Source organism: Scomber scombrus, chromosome 18 (genome assembly GCF_963691925.1).
Source record: "Scomber scombrus chromosome 18, fScoSco1.1, whole genome shotgun sequence".
NCBI lineage: Eukaryota > Metazoa > Chordata > Actinopteri > Scombriformes > Scombridae > Scomber > Scomber scombrus.
The window spans coordinates 2,493,632-2,514,490 of record NC_084987.1 but is presented as its reverse complement, the minus strand read 5'-3'; the positions used below and the strand labels follow the sequence as shown (position 1 = coordinate 2,514,490).

At 39.0% G+C, this 20,859-nt stretch overlaps 2 protein-coding genes across 2 annotated transcripts; one reads left to right on the top strand and one right to left on the bottom strand.

Annotated features, from left to right (window-relative positions):
- Positions 1 to 282: 282 nt before the first annotated feature.
- On the bottom strand, positions 283 to 3,120 carry LOC133999248 (natterin-3-like). Its single transcript, XM_062438436.1, has 3 exons — positions 3,066 to 3,120; positions 2,513 to 2,533; positions 283 to 1,379 (listed from the first exon to the last, which is right to left on the bottom strand). The coding sequence occupies exons 1-3, from the start codon at positions 3,118 to 3,120 to the stop codon at positions 283 to 285; spliced, it is 1,173 nt and encodes a 390-aa protein (XP_062294420.1).
- Positions 3,121 to 13,605: 10,485 nt separating this feature from the next.
- Positions 13,606 to 16,406, top strand: LOC133999247 (natterin-3-like). Its single transcript, XM_062438435.1, has 4 exons — positions 13,606 to 13,660; positions 14,195 to 14,215; positions 15,353 to 15,563; positions 15,611 to 16,406. The coding sequence occupies exons 1-4, from the start codon at positions 13,606 to 13,608 to the stop codon at positions 16,404 to 16,406; spliced, it is 1,083 nt and encodes a 360-aa protein (XP_062294419.1).
- Positions 16,407 to 20,859: the final 4,453 nt, after the last annotated feature.

Sequence of the window (20,859 nt, the reverse complement as noted above, 5' to 3'; positions counted from 1 at the left end):
GCAAGAACATTTATTGAAGCTTAATTGAGAACAGAGAGTTACAGTACAAGAAGTACAAGAGAAAACATTGCAATCAGACCAGAGTGTCCTTTTAGTGAGGGGGGCAGAAGTGAGGTGAATCCAAAATAGCCTGTGTCAGAAACAGGCTGAACTGAGGGGCTGCATAAAGGGCCAGTATAAGCACTGTGAATCATGCAAAGCTACTCTAGAAAGTGGAAACAAAAAAAGTAAAGCTGAAAATGAGCATAATAGGTCCCCTTAAAGAACTCTTCCATTTTTCTTTTACTTGCAAGGCTGAGCATTGGGAAGAGGGACACAGCGATCTACAACAGACCTGAAATCTACAACATTGACACCATTGAATGTCCCAGTGGTGGTTGTCGATTTGACTTTCCCGTTTTTGTACGTGCGGGTGAGGCGTGCTGTGTATGGGATTTTTGTTGTGTACCTATGTCCCATAATTTTGACACCGCAGGAGTGGTTTGGTGGGACAGTTACCGACACATCGACAGCAAGATTTTTCGACACACTTATGCTGCTCCCTTTGGAGATATCCTTTGTTACCGAAGCACTGACCTCAATACCTGTCTCGCCAACAAATGGGATTTTGCCAGTGAAGCTGGCTGTGACACCAACTGAGATGGAGGTGGTACTGTCCCACCTTTTCTCTTCTGAATACGACTTTGAGAGATGAACTGTTTTGGAAACTGTTCTACACTGATAATTGCTACTGGAAGCCTTGGTCATGACCTCTGGAGGATGACTAATCTTTTTAGCTGCTTTAAAGTTGTACTTGACATCAGAAATGCGGTCTGACTTAACTCTCCTGCTCATGACCAGGACATGGTAATGCCTGTACTTGTACTCCCAACCCTCCCAAGGAAGATAGAAGGACTTATTTCTGACATCCACCTTCCCAAGACCATACTCGTTCTTCCCAACAAATATGTTAACATTACGGCAGGTCCTGATTGCATCCTTAGGCACTGAACCATAGGAACCGGACTTAAACTCAAAAATCTCAAAATTGTCTTTGTTAACCAGGAGATAAAACTTAGTGCATGTATGTTCTTTGAAACCATACGCGTATTTGCACGTATTGCTTCCTGCGGCATGAAAACCTGCTGCACAACGACAATGGCAAATATAGTCACGACGATGTGTGTACCCGTTGTCATAATACACAGTTCCAGCAGGGAGACGACTACCAGAACTCCTGTACACCCATCTCAAGTTGGAGTTTGGAATCGGGTTATAGTAACTGGCCGCTCTCTTCTGTCTCAAGGTAGGAGAAGACAGAGTAAATTCATCTGTTAGCATTGTTCTGTCCGAGGTGATGTCAGTGGTCCTGTCCTCTGGCGGTGGGTCCAGTATGGAGACTGTATAAAAGAAAGGAGAAAGACATAGACACAATGTGTTAGTGTCATTGGTCTGCTGGATGCTGTCAAATGTTAAATTTGTTCAGGTCAGTCACTTCAAAGTTCACACTCCTAACTTAGTGCTCTCAGTGAGCCTCAGCTTGGAACGTGGAATTAAATGACGTCTCTGTGTCTGACCATGAAGCTGCAGTTTTAATTGTTGAACTTCCCTGTCCTGCCTCTAGGCCCACTGTCACTATCAGATCTCATGTTTTCAACTCTGAGTCCACCAATACTTTTCATAATGCCTTTTTAGTCTCTTTTCATCTTCATTCATCTTCTACTGATAATATATAACAATTTGATGGGCAACAAACATGTAAACTAATATGGTGTTGTCAAAGTGCTGGGTGATGAGAACCAGGATTTCAGAGAATTCAGCGATAAAACCACAGTTCTGTTTTGGAGGCCTGTAGATTAAAACACGTGGTACTGGGTCCTTATTATTGATACACACGTCTTGTTCCCATTTTTTCTGTGTCTGAATATTGCTATTGGGAAAGGAAAGCAGAAGAAAAATCTGTTCAAAGCAGTTTTTTCTAAATTGAGTGAAAAAATAATACATGAAAAATGTAAGCTGTAAGCAGTGATGATCGGGCCTTACAATACATACAAGACACGTTATACAAGCACGAAGGTGCCAAAATTGTAAAGTTTGTAAAATTCAAAATGGCTGACTTCTGTAGGGCTTATATTGTGGCTTCAAAACCTTTTTTAAAAGTCTTGATATGTCACATGTGCCTACGAAATTTTGTTAATCTACTTCAAATTTAATGGCGGGGGATTTGACTTTGAAATATTGTAGCGGGTGCTATAGAGCCGTTTTGACACACCCAAGCCCAGATGTCAAGTTTCTCCATTTGATGCAAATTTTAGTTTTTTCGGAAACTCATTAAACTTTGCACATTCAAAGTAAAATTGCATAAATAATATATCATATAATAATGATAATGATGATGAACCTGGCCTTTAAGTCTGATATTTTGGGCTTTGTCAGCAAATACCAACAACAATGAAACTACAACATTTTATCAACATTTCTATCTAACAACATGTTTAAAATGTCACAGCTGACACAGTCACAGTTGACTTACCATTTGGTTGTGAGCGAGACTCTGAAAAACAGAAAACAGACAGCTCTTCAAACAACAATTCAGCATTTATATTCACTGATACTTTATGTGATTTATTGGCACACCATATTTCCATGGGAGGATGTTTGTGATGATCGTAATATTTACAACTAAACTCTGCTGAAAACTGGCCAAAGATCTTTTCACTTAAATAAATGTCTGTTACCAAATGAGGTAACAGTGTAACTTTGCAGACATAAATGCAATTATTAATTAAAGTTAATTAAGTTCACTTTTGGCTGCTGATCATTTATCCTATCTACCAGTTATGTTTCTTATATTCATCAGCATGCAAGGTCATTGATAAACACTGGAGATGACAAATAGAAGGGAATCGATAAAGAATCGTATTCATAAGCAGAATCAATAATGGCATTGGTATTAATAAAATCTTATCAGATCCCATCCCTAGTTGTGTTACAGCTATGTTTACTTAATCAGAGGATTTTTCTCCCTTCCCAGTGTTCAGCATCGATGTCATTGGTTCAGGTGTGCAGGTGAAGAGGACCCTTACCTGCTGCCAGTAGAGTCAGCAGAGCTGCCACACAGATCACTTTGTAGAGAGCCATCACTGTGCAGTATGTTCATATCATCAGATCTGCTCCGGCATAAATACCCTTCCTCTGTCTGTCTACCCTCCCTCACACACAGTCACACCTCTCTCTACCTGCCTGATAACACGCCCAACACCACCTGCTCCACCTCCTTCATAGTAAACAGATCAAACAGTGTCGCTTCAGCACATCACACATGTACAATTATAAGGTAATTGTACTTAACTTGAGTATTCTCGACTTTTTGTTACTTTATACTTCAATTGCATCGGAGTGTCAGGTCTGATTGTGTTTCAGTGCAGACGTGTGTTCATCAGCTCTCTGCTTGCTATATGCGTTGCACTTTCGTCTCTAAATATTCTTCCAAAGAGAGCTTTTACCACTTACACTGGCACTAAAGAAAATGTCTATAGTGGAACTGCGCAATGGAACAAAAGTTTGCTTTTGGGACACAGGAAAAGTTCAGAGCCCTGCCACACTCAGCTGGTAGCCTAGCCTAGCATACAAAGCTCCTACGACCCACAAACAATAATGTAAAAGCTGTGTCTCCAAACCCAGCAAAGTTGGGAAGCTGCACAGAGTGTTAGCGACTGATTGAGAGGATGACGCAGCTTGAAAAGTCGATTGAAATGCTGCAGCACCATTGTAACTCCACTACCTGATATTTCATTGCACAACAGGTTGTCCTCTGACTAATAATAACGATGTTGAACACTGGGAAGCCATCACTGGCATTGAGGCTAAACTATTAAAAGATTTAAAACTAAGTGAGTCAGCTAAAAACAAGCACAGTTGCAAATGAAATGAAATGACATTTTTAGATTTAAATTGCTGTAAGGATTTTAAAAAGTGAGGTAAGCTTTAGAATGTTCTGCAGGTTATTCCGTGTTGCCAGTGCACAGTGCGGAAAACTGGACTTTCCGAGTTCAGCAAAAACAGCCGGCACCTTCAACTGTCAGTTTGGCATAACACAAAAAGGGAAACCAATACAATCCAGAAGTGGCACTTAAACAGTCCAATCTTTCATAATCATCCTCCACTTAGGATCTGTCCCATTTTCATCTCCTGTGTGGAAGGATAAAGGTTTTCATGTTCTAGGAGATATCTATGATAGTAATTTGCTACTTTCTTGCAATGATCTACCTACTACATTTATTGATATCTTTATTTTATACTCAGAGATATATTGAGGTGGAGACCTCATTTACAATATAGTCAAGCAAAAAAACACAAAAAACACATCCCAAGCACAAGAAACACAGGTGACATACTTAGATAACGATGACAGTAAAAATAATAAAACCAAATTATTAAAATACTAACATATTAAAAACATAAGCAATTAAAACTAAAAAGAGGGAAACACAGTAGAGACTTTCACACTGAGCTGAAATGAAAAATATTATTTTAAGGGACCCGGACGTATCATCCGGTTTCCCATCAAAAAACCCAAACATTATATTTCTGTTAAAACATGCACTATTTAGTTTTAAACCAACATTTGCTGTCATTATATAGACAAAGGTGTGATTATAATATGTGTATAAGGAGGCTCCTCTAACTGAATATTTGCTAATCTACTAATAACATGTGGAAAGTAACTAAGTACATTTACTCAAGTACTGCACTTGAGAACAGTTTTGAGGTACTTGTACTGTCATATAAACATAATAATAGATATAGGCAAGGCAAGGCAAAATTATTTGTATGGCACATTTCAACAGCAAGGCACCTCAAAGTGCTTCTTATAGAGTTTCATAAAAATATGGAGTTTAAAATTACACACTTTAGTCCTCCATCACTTCCATTGTAAACATTATGAAGGGATCTTCTAATGGTCAGTATGAACAGGAGGAATCATTACAGCAAGATAAACACACTTAGTGTACATTCTGGCTCCTGACTTGAACAATAGCATACCAAAAATGTATCAGTAACCATACAGATATCATTCAGTATCTGGATACAAGGTGCTTATTTTGCATACAAATTGGAAATGATGTGAAACATAGAACTTAGTATCCTAATAAAAAAGCCATTTATATTAGAGGATAACTCCATACTTGTGTTCACACAGTTTTATTTCTTGTACGTATATGTGTATCTAAGGCAATAAACAACAAATGCTAATTGTATTGTAGGTCTCTATTGTGTTGATTTGAAGATTATGTGAGTGTGAGCAGCATTTAACAAGAACATGTTACAACATTTGAATGTGAAATCAAGAAGTCATGCTTTTAAATTGAAAAACTATGCTCTTATATAAAGATCGGGGGAGGGGGGGCAATGCCAGAATTAAAGTGTTAGGACATGACTGATATAATCCAAGATCTCAGAAAACACAGTGTTTATGTTTGAAATTCATACTGTGGGCTTCTTTGTTTTCTCGTCACCGTGACAGCAAAGTTTCCACAGAAGCAGCTCAGGTAAGTAACAACAGAGCAGACAGTGAAGGTGTTGTCATTCATTTACTTCATTCAATTTTTGTCTTGGTTCTTTATCCTGCTTTGATTAAATGTATTTCTCAGTAAGTGCAGTTTAAAGACAATGATCTCAGTCTTTTGATCAAAATGTTAGTTTTGCTAGTTGGTTTTGCGCCGTAATCCTCTCTGTGCATCATCTTCTGTGTTTTTCTGGTTTATCTCTTGCAGCCGGGACGAGAAAAGAAGCCCAGAGAAGCTCGACATGGACAGTGTGATGCACAGCAACCAGAGGTTGAGCCGCCACGGTCAACACTGTCACCAAAAAGCAGAGAACAGCAGACTGAGGCACCTGCATCAGAGCACCCTGAGCCTGGGAGACGCAGCACCCTGCTACACCACCACTCACACCCAGGTGAGTGATCACAGGACATCTCCTGCAACTTCTCACACCTGATCTGATGCATTCATTTCTGTGTTAACTCAGAAAAGACACCTGGTAGTAGAACTGGCTGGGTAGAACTGGCTGTGTCAAATTTCCACCATGAGTTACAGTATAAAAGCTGAAATAGTTTGTTTTTCTGGAGAACGACTGTGTGCCCTTCTCCATGCTGGCATGTAAAGAGTAAAGAGAAAGATACATCACTCTGTGTGCTTAATTCTTCAGAGAAAACATCAACTCTTAAGAAATTCTTTTAAATTATGCAAAGCTGTACGTGATTTAATGTGAGGTTGATTATGTATAAAACTCAGAGCTCACAAATGAAGCCTAAAAGACAGGAAGTGAAAGAGATGTTGGGACATGTGGTGGTAGAAGGTTTTTTTTCATTCAAGGGCCACATACAGACCAATATGATCTGATGTGGGCTGGATCAGTAAAAAGATGGGAGGAAGGAAGGAAGGAAGGAAGGAAAGAAAGAAGGAAGGAAGGAAAAGAAGACAGGAAGGAAAGTGGGCCGGATTGGACTCCTCGGCGGGCCGTTTCTGGACCACAGGCCTCATGTTTGAAATGAAGTCAATTAATTTATAAAAGCACATTTAAAAAACAAACAAATGCTGAGAAAAGTGCTTCACAGAGAATTACAATCACATGGAGACAGAAAAAAACCCCAAATAAAACATGTAGAATAGAATGAATGGGATTTGGATAAGATCATTAAAACAAAACTAGCATTGCACATTAAATTAAATAAAAGTAAATAAAAGTGACAACTTCCTTTCAAAATGACTTTGTTAATAGCTGATTTGGAGTGAAATGATCGTCCTTACAGTTTGATTTAAATCCATGTTTTTATTTACTCCATGACATGCCTGTTTTACATAGATAATAAAAAATGCAGATTTTAATAATTATATCATATTTTGCTAAACAATTTATATTTACCCCATGGAAAAATGAATCATTCCCTACCTTTAAGATGTTTATAGACCACCTTACAACATGTTTTCCCTTAGAGAGACTAACATATGAGAAATATGGTCATGAAGAGAGGCCTTTATTTTCTCGTCTTAAGGAGGTATGATTATGATCTTGGTTTGGAATTTAGGCCTTTGGTATTCGAAATGTTCGTTAATTCTGAATGAACTGTAGATGTTGTGTTGTTGCTGTCTTGTTTTATTTGTTGGGTATTTTTTGTTTGCTATTAGTTTGTTTTCTTGCTTTTGAATTTTTGATTTGTTTTTGTTTACTGATTGTGCACCTGGTGTGTATGTATGATGTGTCTTTGTCTCTTTTGGACAGAGTTACTGTGGCCGCTCGGCTGACGGGCGTCCTCTCGTCTTCCATCTGAGAGATCCCAGCTTCCCCTCGCAGCATCAGACACAGCTGGATCTCACTGACAGCATTACAGCGCTGCAGGAGCCGCTGCAGTCACACACCGCAGACGTGCACAGGCCCAAACACGTCACGTCGGTGAAGTAACATTAATCATTCATTTCATGTATAAGCCTGTCAAATAATGTTGTAAGGTACAAAACAAAATCGAAATCCAGTAAATAAAAGTAAAGCGGCAGCAGGACCCAAAACTCCAAAATCAATTTGTCCATCTCTGAAATCGATTTGGTATGGTTTCAGTTTTCTGACATTTTTATATATTACAGGTTTTTTTATGATTGGTTACCTGCATGGTTCAACACTGAGTCTTTGAGATGCTTCACACGGTCAACACAGCAGCAACAATTATGGATCAAACTTTTGCTTTGTTTTCACACAGAAAGCATACAGTCACGACAGCCTTCAAATGCCCTGAATACTTTTCTCACTCAAACACAAACGAGCAACTAAACTCTGTGGATCTGTGGATCCTCACTTCCAAAAAACCCCAGGACCCCAATACACCGATATTTAAAAAACAAAAGAAACCCTAATTAAAACAGAAACAGAAAGCAATAATATGAAGTCATTAGGAACAGATTCATAAACAAAGTCCTGAAAAATTGGAATGACAGAATAAAGCACTGGTGAGATGTGATGGAAAGTACCTCTGGGGCCCCAAGGTACCCCAGTTGGTAGAAATAATGTTAAAGTATCAGCACCACAGTGTCTGGTGTTGCTAAGGATCTTCAATAAAACCTGGTTTATTTCATTTGACCCATCGCTGTTCGAGCTGAATGCTGTTTATGTGCCTAGGGCCTTTGTTGTTGCATGTACTGAGTTTTTGACTGAATAAAAGTTGTAGTTTGTTTTTTTAACACTCGCTCCCTCATACCCTCCTTGACCTCCGTCTTTCTCCAGAGAGCCGACATGAAGGTAGAAAACTGGGCTCGATATTGCAGCGGCCGGGCTGTCAGAGAGATCACCAACCCAGAGGATCCATCAGAGTACGGGACCACCTACATGACAGAGCACAGGCTCCCAGTAGGAGACGGCTCAACACACCAGCCCAGCGGCACACCTACACAGTGGCACCAGCACGACATCCTGACAGGTGGTGTGAACACTGCGGAGCTTCATACACACACACACACACACACACAACTCCTGTGTTATTAGTTTGTATGATTCTTGATTCAGTTGCGAAAAACAGTATAAAATCAGCACAAACAAAAATGCCACCCACCCTTACAGAACTTGGGCTGACTTTCATTACACAAGCGACAATGCATGACTGATTTCACGGTTTCACATGCTGGCGGGTCGGTCAGTCGGTAGCGGGGAGAGGAAGAGCTGAGAGGAGCTGTAAGGCACCGGTCTTTAAGCTGAACACATGGATGCTCGATCCAATGAACTCACTCACAGTCACCCCCACAAGAAAGATCCACAATGCCAACACAGTCAGCACATAGAAACAACAGGAGATATTCAGACAAGGTTCTTGGTTCGGGTTCACGAAAATGTAAAGACCACACTTGATTTGGACTGGATCAGTTTTTTATGATTAGTGATGTCATGATTACCTGACTGTGAACTGACTCACCCAAATTGTTTAGGTTACAACCATGATCATATTTATTGAATTAAATCCTGAATGGACTGGCTTTATATAGCACCTTTCTGGTCTTCTGACCACTCAAAGTACTTTTACACTGCACAGCCTTCAGGAGAAATTTAGGGTTCAGTATTTTGTCCAAAGACACTTCCACATGTGGACTGTAGGAGCTGCTGATCTGCTGAACGACTTGCTCAACCTCCTGAGCCACAGCTTCCTCTTAAAAGACTCAGAAGTGAACTGAAAGTTTGAATTCAAGTTTTATTCATCATATCATTAAAGTATTTATATTTTATTTTGGTGTATCACATTGATAACATCCTTGTCAGTTTAATGGGGACAGTTTGGTTCAGTTACTGTAAACAAAATAATTGTTTTAATTGATTTTGATAATTAAAACATTTTTGGGGGGTTATTTTTCTATGCAAAAAAATGCCACTCAAATGATTTGATTTTTATCTTGGGCTGATGGACTGTTGTTCAGACAAAACAAGACATTTAAAGACATCACTTTCAACTCTTAGAACTTACATTTTTCACTATTTTCTGACACTTTTACAAACAAAATGATTAATGCATGAACTGCAAGACTGTGCAAGTACATCTGCTGATGCTTCTTCAGTGGAACCATCGGGTGTTTCAGGTCTTTCACATCACATGATTAATGATTAATGCATGAACTAAGGAAATAAGCCAAAGATTAGATAGTCAGTATTCATAGATAGATAGATAGATAGATAGATAGATAGATAGATAGATAGATAGATAGATAGATAGATAGATAGATAGATAGATAGATAGATAGATAGATAGACTATTATTGCATTACAGCAGCAAAGTCAACTATAGTCAAGAAAAAAGATCAATAACATGACAACAAATGACAAAAAAACAAATAAATAACAATAAATGAAAAGGCAGAACTGCAGGTCTGCACAGCAACACACTGAGCATTGAATAGATACAGTTTGTACAATATATTCATCAGTAGAAGTATAGAAAGAGAGTAATTATAATAAGATGCACAAGACAAAGACAGAAATATGAAAGGCCAACTTTAAATCTGCCACCTTAGTGTTCACCGCCCTCCAGTGGTCACAGCGAGGAACTGCAACATTAAGTTACATTTGTAGTAAGCACAGTCAGTATAATTATAATGTAAATATATAGAGAATTCATTAGTAGAATGATTATCATAACTAACAATAACAAATTGGTGAAGTGTGCATTAACAGAGAGTTGTTTAAATAAGAGCTTTAAATATAGTTATAGTTATAATTGTTTATAGCAGCAGGATCAAGGCAGATCATATTTATTTTATCCTTTATTAAAACAGATCATTCACAGACACACATTTGACACATTATTTGACACATGACAGAAAAAAGAAAAACAAATCTGAGCTGTTCAATGAAATGTTGAAATATTACTATACTGTGAATTCCACAGAGAATCATTTACCATTTAAACAGGACTAGCTGCTGCTGTTTGATCCTGTAAAGGTGTATTTTGTGTGCAGGTGAACAGAGGCAGCAGACTGGGCCGGGGAAGCCGATGAGACGCTCCAGAGACAAGCTGCTGTGGGCAACGAGGCGCAGGGAGACGGACTGCCACACGCTCAGGCTTTACTAACACATTACAGTTATTATACAACTATACAGTGCACTGACTGACAGGAAGTGACTGCACCACACTACTCCTCCTCTCTCTGCTGTGATGATGAAGAAGTGAGGAAGGACAGTGGGGTGAAAGTGGGGAAATATATCATGCATCAGTTGTAAAAATGTATAAAAACAGTTTTTATGGACGACTTCTCTGATTGTTCTGTGTAAGAAACCATCTGATGTGTCAGGTCAAATGAAACCATCTGAAAAGTTTAGAGGGAAAAATGACTATTTGGTGGAGCTGTTAACAACTCATAGACATCTGAAATGTGAGCCGACTACACACTGCTTTCTGGTTTCATCTTTAACAATGTGTTGTATTTATAAAGCTTGTTATATTATCCATTGTGTCAAATCTGCATCTGAAAAGTAACTAAAGCTGTTAAATAAATGTAGTGGAGTAGAAAGTACAATATTTCCCTTTGAGATGTAGAAAGAAGCATCACATGTGTCACACTCTGACCTAGAGTGAGGGTAGTGTGCCGGAAGGCTGACTGGAAAAAGTGTAGTTTAACCTTAAAATGTCAAAAAAAGTTGCAACACAAAGTCCATTTGATGAAAAAGATGAAGTGGTATATTGCCCTTTAAATACAGTCAATGGAAATGTGAGCAAACGATGCTGCAAAAATGCAGCAGAAAATTATATTTACAAAGTACTAACCAAAAACACCATTGGTTCTACACAGCACCACAGCCCTTCTCTGACTGCCTAGACAGTGTTAAAAAAAACCCAATTTAAAGACTTAGCCCCTCCCACTGGACCATAACACCTTTAATTGGAATCAATCAAATAATCACTTAACCCCAAAGGTAATTTTCCATATCCGAAATCATTACCAAATCTATTTACACTTATTTACCACACATAAAGGCGGTAATCAACGCATTCACACAAGGCCTCAATCCAGAAATGAATTTACAAACACATTTCAACCCCACAGTTGGTATGGTTCAGTGAGATGGACTGAGCGTGCTCCCTACGGGTTACTCAGGCAGTATAAAAGACAGCCTGAAACAAAGCTCGGGTCTTTTGTCACTGCCCAGCGCCAGGAAATACTGTGGTAAGAAAAAACAAAATAATTAGATACAAACTCATGATTTCCAATCCTCAAATAATAAAGAGATACCCAAAACAATAAAAATGTGTTTGTGTGTGATTCTGGAAAACTTTATGGGAATAAACAGCACAGGAAACTTACTTGGATGTTAAATGTAGTTCAGTGTGTGCACCCACCAAACTAACAATAGCATGCTACCTGTCTAACATGTGGTCTGTGTAATGAATGATGGTGTGATGTATTACCAGTTGCAGGGGAAACTGCCACAACATGGAAATACTACAGTAAAGTACAAGTACCTCAAAACTGTTCTCAAGTGCAGTACTTGAGTAAATGTACTTAGTTACTTTACACATGTTATTAGTAGATTAGCAAATATTCAGTTAGAGGAGCCTCCTTATACACATATTATAATCACACCTTTGTCTATATAATGACAGCAAATGTTGGTTTAAAACTAAATAGTGCATGTTTTAACAGAAATATAATGTTTGGGTTTTTGATGGGAAACCGGATGATACGTCCGGGTCCCTTAAAATAATATTTTTCATTTCAGCTCAGTGTGAAAGTCTCTACTGTGTTTCCCTCTTTCTAGTTTTAATTGCTTATATTTTGAATATGTTAGTATTTTATTAATTTGGTTTTATTATTTTTACTGTCATCGTTATCTAAGTATGTCACCTGTGTTTCTTGTGCTTGGGATGTGTTTTTTGTGTTTTTTTGCTTGACTATATTGTAAATGAGGTCTCCACCTCAATATATCTCTGAGTATAAAATAAAGATATCAATAAATGTAGTACGTAGATCATTGCAAGAAAGTAGCAAATTACTATCATAGATATCTCCTAGAACATGAAAACCTTTATCCTTCCACACAGGAGATGAAAATGGGACAGATGCTAAGTGGAGGAAATGATTATGAAAGATTGGACTGTTTAAGTGCCACTTCTGGATTGTATTGGTTTCCCTTTTTGTGTTATGTCAAACTGACAGTTGAAGGTGCCGGCTGTTTTTGCTGAACTCGGAAAGTCCAGTTTTCCGCGCTGTGCACTGGCAACACGGAATAACCTGCAGAACATTCTAAAGCTTACCTCACTTTTTAAAATCCTTACAGCAATTTAAATCTAAAAATGTCATTTCATTTCATTTGCAACTGCGCTTGTTTTTAGCTGACTCACTTAGTTTTAAATCTTTTAATAGTTTAGCCTCAATGCCAGTGATGGCTTCCCAGTGTTCAACATCGTTATTATTAGTCAGAGGACAACCTGTTGTGCAATGAAATATCAGGTAGTGGAGTTACAATGGTGCTGCAGCATTTCAATCGACTTTTCAAGCTGCGTCATCCTCTCAATCAGTCGCTAACACTCTGTGCAGCTTCCCAACTCTGCTGGGTTTGGAGACACAGCTTTTACATTATTGTTTGTGGGTCGTAGGAGCTTTGTATGCTAGGCTAGGCTACCAGCTGAGTGTGGCAGGGCTCTGAACTTTTCCTGTGTCCCAAAAGCAAACTTTTGTTCCATTGCGCAGTTCCACTATAGACATTTTCTTTAGTGCCAGTGTAAGTGGTAACAGCTCTCTTTGGAAGAATATTTAGAGACGAAAGTGCAACGCATATAGCAAGCAGAGAGCTGATGAACACACGTCTGCACTGAAACACAATCAGACCTGACACTCCGATGCAATTGAAGTATAAAGTAACAAAAAGTCGAGAATACTCAAGTTAAGTACAATTACCTTATAATTGTACATGTGTGATGTGCTGAAGCGACACTGTTTGATCTGTTTACTATGAAGGAGGTGGAGCAGGTGGTGTTGGGCGTGTTATCAGGCAGGTAGAGAGAGGTGTGACTGTGTGTGAGGGAGGGAAGACAGACAGAGGAAGGGTATTTATGCCGGAGCAGATCTGATGATATGAACATACTGCACAGTGATGGTTCTCTACAAAGTGATCTGTGTGGCAGCTCTGCTGACTCTACTGGCAGCAGGTAAGGGTCCTCTTCACCTGCACACACCTGAACCAATGACATGGATGCTGAACACTGGGAAGGGATAAAAATCCTCTGATTAAGTAAACATAGCTGTAACACAACTAGGGATGGGATCTGATAAGATTTTATTAATACCAATGCCATTATCGATTCTGCTTAAGACTACGATTCTTTATCGATTCCCTTCTATTTGTCATCTCCAGTGTTTATCAATGACCTTGCATGCTGATGAATATAAGAAACATAACTGCTAGATAGGATAAATGATCAGCAGCCAAAAGTGAACTTAATTAACTTTAATTAATAATTGCATTTATGTCTACAAAGTTACACTGTTACCTCATTTGGTAACAGACATTTATTTAAATGAAAAGATCTTTGGCCAGTTTTCAGCAGAGTTTAGTTGTAAATATTACGATCATCACAAACATCCTCCCATGGAAATATGGTGTGCCAATAAATCACATAAAGTATCAGTGAATATAAATGCTGAATTGTTGTTTGAAGAGCTGTCTGTTTTCTGTTTTTCAGAGTCTCGCTCACAACCAAATGGTAAGTCAACTGTGACTGTGTCAGCTGTGACATTTTAAACATGTAGTTAGATAGAAATTTTGATAAAATGTTGTAGTTTCATTGTTGTTGGTATTTGCTGACAAAGCCCAAAATATCAGACTTAAAGGCCAGGTTCATCATCATTATCATTATTATATGATATATTATTTATGCAATTTTACTTTGCATGTGCAAAGTTTAATGAGTTTCCGAAAAACTTATTAAATTTGCATCAAATGGAGAAACTTGACATCTGGGCTTGGGTGTGTCAAAACGGCTCTATAGCACCCGCTACAATATTTCAAGGTCAAATCCCCCGCCATTAAATTTGAAGTAGATTAACAAAATTTCGTAGGCACATGTGACATATCCAGACTTTTAAAAAAGGTTTTGAAGCCACAATATAAGCCCTACAGAAGTCAGCCATTTTGAATTTACTTTACAATTTTGGCACCTTCGTGCTTGTATAACGTGTCTTGTATGTATTGTAAGGCCCGATCATCACTGCTTACAGCTTACATTTTTCATGTATTATTTTTTCACTCAATTTAGAAAAAACTGCTTTGAACAGATTTTTCTTCTGCTTTCCTTTCCCAATAGCAATATTCAGACACAGAAAAAATGGGAACAAGACGTGTGTATCAATAGTAAGGACCCAGTACGTTGTGTTTTAATCTACAGGCCTCCAAAACAGAACTGTGGTTTTATTGCTGAAATCTCTGAAATCCTGGTTCTCATCACCCAGCACTTTGACAACACCATATTAGTTTACATGTTTGTTGCCCATTGTTATATATCATCAGTGCTCAAATACTGCTCAGAGGAATGAAGATGAAAAGAGACTAAAAAGGCATTATGAAAAGTATTGGTGGACTCAGAGTTAAAAACATGAGATCTGATAGTGACAGTGGGCCTAGAGGCAGGACAGGGAAGTGCAGCAATTAAAACTGCAGCTTCATTGTCAAACACAGACACGTCATTTAATTCCACGTTCCAAGCTGAGGCTCAGTGAGAGCACTAAGTTAAGAGTTTGAACTTTGCAGTGACTGACCTGAACAAATTTAACATTTGACAGCATCCAGCAGACCCATGACACTAACACATTGTGTCTATGTCTTTCTCCTTTCTTTTATACAGTCTACATACTGGACCCAGCGCCAGAGGACAGGACCACTGACATCACCTCGGACAGAACAATGCTAACAGATGAATTTCCTCTGTCTTCTCCTACCTTGAGACAGAAGAGAGCGGCCAGTTACTATAACCCGATTCCAAACTCCAACTTGAGATGGGTGTACAGGAGTTCTGGTAGTCGTCTCCCTGCTGGAACTGTGTATTATGACAACGGGTACACACATCGTCGTGACTATATTTGCCATTGTCGTTGTGCAGCAGGTTTTCATGCCGCAGGAAGCAATACGTGCAAATACGGGTGAACAAAGACAATTTTGAGATTTTTGAGTTCAAGTCCGGTTCCTATGGTTCAGTGCCTAAGGATGCAATCAGGACCTGCCGTAATGTTAACATATTTGTTGGGAAGAACGAGTATGGTCTTGGGAAGGTGGATGTCAGAAATAAGTCCTTCTATCTTCCCTGGGAGGGTTGGGAGTACAAGTACAGGCATTACCATGTCCTGGTCATGAGCAGGAGAGTTAAGTCAGACCGCATTTCTGATGTCAAGTACAACTTTAAAGCAGCTAAAAAGATTAGTCATCCTCCAGAGGTCATGACCAAGGCTTCCAGTAGCAATTATCAGTGTAGAACAGTTTCCAAAACAGTTCATCTCTCAAAGTCGTATTCAGAAGAGAAAAGGTGGGACAGTACCACTTCCATCTCAGTTGGTGTCACAGCCAGCTTCACTGGCAAAATCCCATTTGTTGGCGAGACAGGTATTGAGGTCAGTACTGAGGTCACAAAAGATATCTCCAAAGGGAGCAGCATAAGTGTGTCGAAAAATCTTGCTGTCGATGTGTCGGTAACTGTCCCACCGAACCACTCCTGCGGTGTCAAAATTATGGGACATAGGTACACAACAAAAATCCCATACACAGCACGCCTCACCCGCACGTACAAAAACGGGCAAGTCAAATCGACGACCACCACTGGGACATTCAATGGTGTCAATGTTGTAGATTTCAGGTCTGTTGTAGATCGCTGTGTCCCTCTTCCCAATGCTCAGCCTTGCAAGTGAAAGACAAATGGAAGAGGTCTTTAAGGGGACCTATTATGCTCATTTCCAGCTCTACAATTTTTGTTTCCATTTTCTAGAGTAGCTTTGCATGATTCACAGTGCTTATACTGGCCCTTCTGCCCCGCTCACTAAAAGGACACTCTTTTCTGATTGCAAAGTTTTCTCTTGTACTTCTTGTACTGTAACTCTCTGTTCTCATTAAGCTTCAATAAATGTTCCTGCATAAGATATCGTGGTCTCTTGACAAGTTTTTTTACTTTGGGTTAACCAGACCTCCATCAATTTTTTAACAGGCTTAATAACCAGTGTTGGGGTCGTTACTCAAAAAAATTTAATTTATTACGCATTTCGGCAAGTAATCAATTACACTACTATTCACATTGCTTTTGGGTTACTCCTCAGCAATGCCTGGGATGTTGTGTAAAAAAAATATATCAACAAATAAAATAATATGAGTCTTGGCCATCATAACACCATGTTTTACAAATAATAACTGCCTCAAAATTATTAATAAAATAAGAGGTTGGCCTTTCTAACACCATTAATCGCATATTTCACAGGCCAAACACACTCAAACATACTCTCTTAAGTTGTTGACTCGTCCTTTTTATTTGACATATTTTGTTTTTTGTTCACAATAACAGCACTGTTGTCAGCTTCACAGTATAAGCAATGCTCCAAATATCCACCAGAAGTTATCTACGCACAACTTAGAAAGGTATCTGAGATCCGTTTAGCATTCACTAACTACGCCACTATATGAACACTGGCCGAGTTTTCACTGTGTCAAGCAGTTTTTGGGCCTGTTTGATTAGCACACCAATATTATAAATTAGTTGGTTAAAAGCTTTATAAATAGTACATTATAGATACATTTTGTTTTGCTGTAAAAAGGTTTATTTTTGGCACAGATAATAGAAAGCCAGATGCAGTCGCCACATTCCTGCCAGTAGGAGGCACTGTGAGACTGTGGTTTGCCTGCATCCAGATGTCTTCCTTCATATCTGAGGAGGATTCAGCGAGGACAAGCTACGTCTCCCGTGTCATCTTTTGTTTTCTTCTATTTCAGCTATACACACAACTGTCCATTGATGCTGCAACCCAGTATCCGTAACATAAAGTCAAATAAGACAAGATCTTAACAGATGGAGATTGATACCAGACATAACACTAAACAGAATAGAAGAAAAAATGTCCTACTACAATTTCTTTTGTAAGAATGCACTAGACTTGATATAATACATATGCACACAGGAGAAGCAGTCAAGAGATTACATTTCAAGGTATTTATTATCCTTAACTTAAGTCAGAGCAAATTGTTCAATGGTTTCTATTTCTACAATTGAAAGAAAGTACATTTACAAAATAAATTCAGTCACATTATCATGAATGGAAAAAGAATGACTAACTCTTCATCAAACTCATTCAGTACATCAAGAGATTTAGCAGGCACAACTTTACAAGGAAAGTAAACACAAGTTGGAATATCAACTAAATTGAAATAAATGACTCACTCAACAAAGTACAAAGGAAAAACAGGACCTCCTCAAGGAAGCATGACATCATCTGTTTTAATTGAGTTATCCCTCATAGGACTAACCGCAGCAGTACTCTCCAACATAGGCGCTGAAACCGTGGGTGCTCCGGGGCCCGGGCACCCACGGGAATTCATGAGCACCCACGGGATCCAGCTGACTTTTTTTTTTAATCAAACACGTACTTCGGACGAGACTAGCGGTTTCTCTGTTAAAACACTGTAACTCCTACCGTTGTTCCTACTTACACTTATTATAGACGTCCGATTGGGATATAAAGCGCTCTATTTAAAATATGTTTGCATAACGATGCGCAGAGAAGTGTAGTCATTTACTTAATAAAGGAGGTTTTGGACCTGTGCCAAGGGTGCGGATCGCTGCCCTGATACGCGCGCGCGCACACACAGACACACCCACACACACACACACGCTACCACTCTCCTGCCCAACGAAGCAGCTGCTGTACAGGTACACACCAAAAATCTCTTTAAGATTTCAGCAGAAAAACTTGTTGGAAACACCTGTCAAACCGCAGTGTGGTGCTATGCAGCAGATCAGCTTTGGGACACGATTCCAGATGATACATTTATGACCATTCTAAATCTTACAGCAACATCGTTCTCAGTTCCTTACTTCTAATTTTTGGTTATAAAGCGTTTCACGAATGCAATGAAATGTAGGCTATGATAATGTAATGTAGCCTAATGATTTTCACTCTTGATTTATTTTATTTTATTGTCATCTCATCTGTTAAAGATAGGCTATTTTTGTGAAGCGTTTCAAACGCACTCATGTTTAAATCTGTTATAGGCTACAACCAGTAGCAAGACCTGTCTAAATCAACTGATTTAGCCTAGTTTATGAATGGAATCAGTTATCTTGGGCAATGTGATTGTGTTTAACTTGTTTGATTGCAATCAACCAGCGTTCAGTATCAGCCTGTTGTTTTACCTGTTGAATTTCCTGATACAACTTCATGGTTACTCAGCTAAATAAATTAAGCTACTCAGTTAAAAAAAATGCAATGCCTAGGACTCACGTTGACAGTGCCAAAGTTAGGCTACTCGCCTTGCAATAAGAGGTAAATAAACGTTTCAAATGGAAAGCACTTGTTTGACTTTACGCTCCTTTATTCAGAGCGAACAACGTTTCGCCTCTGTGCGTTCTGTTCGCTCAGGCATTAAATAAGCGTTTCTTTTATTGTCCTGGACATTATTTTAGCCTAACTCTAAACCAGTTAATAGAAATATTTTCATGATGTCTGAAACCTTTGAGTGTCGAAAATTTGGAGGAGGGGAGTCAGATTAAAAGTGCCAATGGAGATGGCGCGCGCACCCATCCGTTAGCAGCCTATCCAAACTCAATGCAGGGATAAAAGCACCACCCTTGATAAAATGTAGGCTAGATCTTTTAGCAAAGTGATATTACCACACTACAACACATGTACTAGGCTGGCTACAGATTGATTTGTCATATTACAATGCTCAGCTTGACTGCTTTACCGTGTTTTCATCCCGGGAAATAGTTTTGGTCATAAGTGCCATCGGTTGTGTCGCGTCAAGCGTTTGCCGTGTAATTCCATTTTCGATTTAAATTTAAATAGGTTATTTTATTGTAAAATATTGATGCGATATGCACAGGGAAAATAAATAGGACTATATGAAACGTTATTATGCAATTTATGGGTCGCGACCCCCAGTTGGGAACCGCGAGCACCCCGAGCAAAAACAAAAGTCGGCGCCTATGCTCTCCAATGTACAGACTAACTTTTTGTTGGTCAATCGCGCAATCACTTTCCACTGCCTCAATAGCACTGTGCCAACGAGGTGGGTGCTGGATGGGAAAACGACAACTGCGTCAGCCTTAAACTAGTAAACTAACTTTGTTGCACCTGGCCCCACTGTATGCCAGCCATAAGATAGGGCCTCTAATCTCATTTGAAGTTCATTCAATTTATATGTTGCAAGGAGCTGAAGGCAGTCTTCCCAAGTTCAGTATTTTCTTGTGGGTTATTGAGAGTTAACCAGTCCTTGATCCGTTTTTTTATTAGACCTTTATAAACAATAACGATAGAAGATAGTTCTCTTCTTGTTGCTAGTGAGGAGAATCACAGAATATCACCACAGTCAAACGACATGATGGTCAATTGCACAATGGTGTTGAGGTTCTGAGATGTCTGAATAACATTAAAGGTAGGCTGTATTGCATCATCTTCATAAACATGTATGTCTGTGTTGGAATAAAAACATTGTTATTGTAGATTATAAATAATAATAGACCAAGCACATGTTATTTCATATCACTGCCATGTTCTTGCTCCTGACTGGATTTTCTTACATGTTTATGAAATATTTGTGTGAACACAGATGTTGCGATTAGTCTGTATGTAAGTTGATAGTTACATAGCAGTAGAATGCCTTTTTTTATTAATTGCATTTGTTTCTTAGGTAACAATTATCTAAAATGCTAGAATAAGCATTCTATCAAAAGGCCACCAGGGGGCGACCGTTTTGGTGTCAAAAGGACTTCCGTCTCTATACAAGTCAATGGAGAATTCACCAACTTTTCACTTGATTTCTAACCTCAGTTAACGTTTTCAAAATGTGTTTATGGTCTCAATTGCTAGTTTAAAGCCTTCTTCAATGCAGTATGATGTTCATTTGTGAAATTATGGCCTCAGCAGGGTATGCATTAGGGCGTGGCTAATCAACCAATCAACCCGTAATTGACAGGTTGATTGGTTCACAGGTTCAGGAGGGCGCCTCTTGCGCCTCCTGATGCCCATATAAGTAGAATCCGTGTTTTTATTTTTCCTGGCATGCACTGGAAATTTTCAAGATGGCGCTGCCCAGATCCGAAACTATTGGCTTCCGAGCAGCAATCCACAAACCAATGGGTGACGTCACGGATGTTATGTC

Excerpts from the sequence above, each read along its gene's own strand:
- LOC133999248 (XM_062438436.1), bottom strand. The coding sequence starts at position 3,120 with ATGGCTCTCTACAAAGTGATCTGTGTGGCAGCTCTGCTGACTCTACTG. Across the intron at positions 2,534-3,065 it reads GCTGACTCTACTGGCAGCAG|AGTCTCGCTCACAACCAAAT; the intron begins GTAAGGGTCCTC and ends TCTGTTTTTCAG. Across the intron at positions 1,380-2,512 it reads GTCTCGCTCACAACCAAATG|TCTCCATACTGGACCCACCG; the intron begins GTAAGTCAACTG and ends TCTTTTATACAG.
- LOC133999247 (XM_062438435.1), top strand. The coding sequence starts at position 13,606 with ATGGTTCTCTACAAAGTGATCTGTGTGGCAGCTCTGCTGACTCTACTG. Across the intron at positions 14,216-15,352 it reads GTCTCGCTCACAACCAAATG|TCTACATACTGGACCCAGCG; the intron begins GTAAGTCAACTG and ends TCTTTTATACAG. Across the intron at positions 15,564-15,610 it reads ACTGTGTATTATGACAACGG|GTTTTCATGCCGCAGGAAGC; the intron begins GTACACACATCG and ends GTTGTGCAGCAG.